We start from the raw sequence: 1787 nt of genomic DNA on the forward strand, positions 1-1787 counted from the left end.
ATAGCTCATGGAGCCAGTATTGCATTTGTGCTAGCCTTTCGAATGATGACTGATTCCTGCGGGGGAGTGGGAAGTGGGAGCAGCTGCCACTGTTGCTGACAGCCCCTGACTGGGAGCCGAGGCAAGACAGCCACTTAGAGAGTCTGCACTGATGACCCCAGCCCTTCCCTGTGTTGGGATGTGCAGGACTCTCTGCTGGGGTTACAGGCTGAGGCCCCCATATCCCATTCCCCACTCCCTACCTTCCAGCCTTTATGGAAGCTGGCCTCCTCCACCTGGAGTCCCTTCCTGTGCCAGGCATCCACCACCCATGCCATGGTTGGTGCCACTTCTACTTTTTTGCTTGGGCTGTTTTCCTACTCAGAACTTCCTCCCTTACCCTGCCAATCTTCCTTTAGAGCCTTCCTCTGGTCCCTCTTCCTACAGGATGGCTTTTCTGACAACCCATGGCATATCCCAAATAGCCCCTTATTTGGGGGCTATAGTTAATGCTGTCTTGTTTCGTTATTTAAATAGTACCCACATGATGCCCCAGCTGCTGGCTTAGTATGCCATCAAGTCTCATGAATGCCTGATGAAGACTTTTCGTGGCCTCTGTAAGGGGATAGGGAACCTGTGTGGGGCAGAGAGGGGCTGGTGACAAGGATAGGCATCATGTCTAATTTGGCATCTATGATACCACCAGCTATGGGTGTGCAACTCTTTAGGAAAACAGTCTACCCATGATGAATCCAATGTCTTAAAATATGCGTTTCCTTTAACTCAGCATTTCCATGTTGTATACTAAGGAAATCATTCGAGATACAGAGATTTGTGTCAAAGAACTCTCAATACAGTGTTGTTATAGGAAAAAATGGAGAGAAACCAGGGCACTTGAACATGACAGCTACTAAAATCCTAGGAAACAAGTGTTACTTCTGACCGTGAAAATGCTTAGGTTTTCATGGCAAATGAAAAAGGCAGAATGTTAGGATGACAATTATACACAAAATAAGTGTAGAAAAAAACTAGAAAGAAACATACTGTCTTATGAAAAGTTGTCTTTAGTATAGAAATTTGTGGGGGTTTTTTCATCTTTTTACTTTTCCATATTTTCAAAAATTTATTTATTAGGTGAGTGTTGCTTTTATAATCGGGACAAACTTTGTGACACACATACAAGCAAATATCTGGACATCTCTTGTTTTGGGAGAAGTCGTGGCCACACTACCTACCCCCACTTTCTCCTTTCAGCTGTCCAAGCCTGGGGGACCCCCAGAGCTGCCCCTATGGAACCAGTCCTTCCTCTTCCAAGGCCGAGATGGAGCTACCAACTTCTCAGAAGACACCGCCCTGGTGCTGGAGTACTACCCCTCAACTTCAAGTAAGTGCCCCTGGTGCCACACCAAAGCAGTCACACATCAGGACAAAGGTGTGAAAAGGTGTTCAGACCATGCTGCCTCTGCCTCCTGTGGGGAAGGGTCAAGGGGTCTTGGTTCCAGGGCCAACTCCCAGTGCACGCAGACAGGTGGGAGAGTGCTGGGCTGGCTTCCTTGTCCAAATGGCAGCTTTGGGGTATGGGCCCTATCTCTATACAGAGTCTATGTGTTTTTATTGCACCACCACCCCTCCCCATGCACCTATAAGTGAGGAGGGCAGGGGTGGACAGACAGGATTCAGACACCAGCTGATCCACAGTCTTAGGTCCATACTATAAGATTAAAGCCCCCAAAAGACAGGGACAAGGAAATCCATATAAATACCCAGAAACAGGAATATGGCTGGAGTTGGCCTTGAACTCAAGAAAC

At 47.5% G+C, this 1787-nt stretch overlaps 1 protein-coding gene across 1 annotated transcript in view; it reads left to right on the forward strand.

The window, feature by feature from the left end:
- The window catches only part of CCDC33 (coiled-coil domain containing 33), a 101411-nt gene that overhangs the window by 37651 nt on the left and 61973 nt on the right, over window positions 1-1787 (forward strand). Inside the window, 1 exon segment of the mRNA XM_011382148.2 lies at window positions 1234-1363. Coding sequence (XP_011380450.1) covers window positions 1234-1363 — 130 coding nt within the window.

Source organism: Pteropus vampyrus, unplaced genomic scaffold (assembly GCF_000151845.1).
Source record: "Pteropus vampyrus isolate Shadow unplaced genomic scaffold, Pvam_2.0 Scaffold462, whole genome shotgun sequence".
In the NCBI taxonomy this organism is placed as follows: domain Eukaryota; kingdom Metazoa; phylum Chordata; class Mammalia; order Chiroptera; family Pteropodidae; genus Pteropus; species Pteropus vampyrus.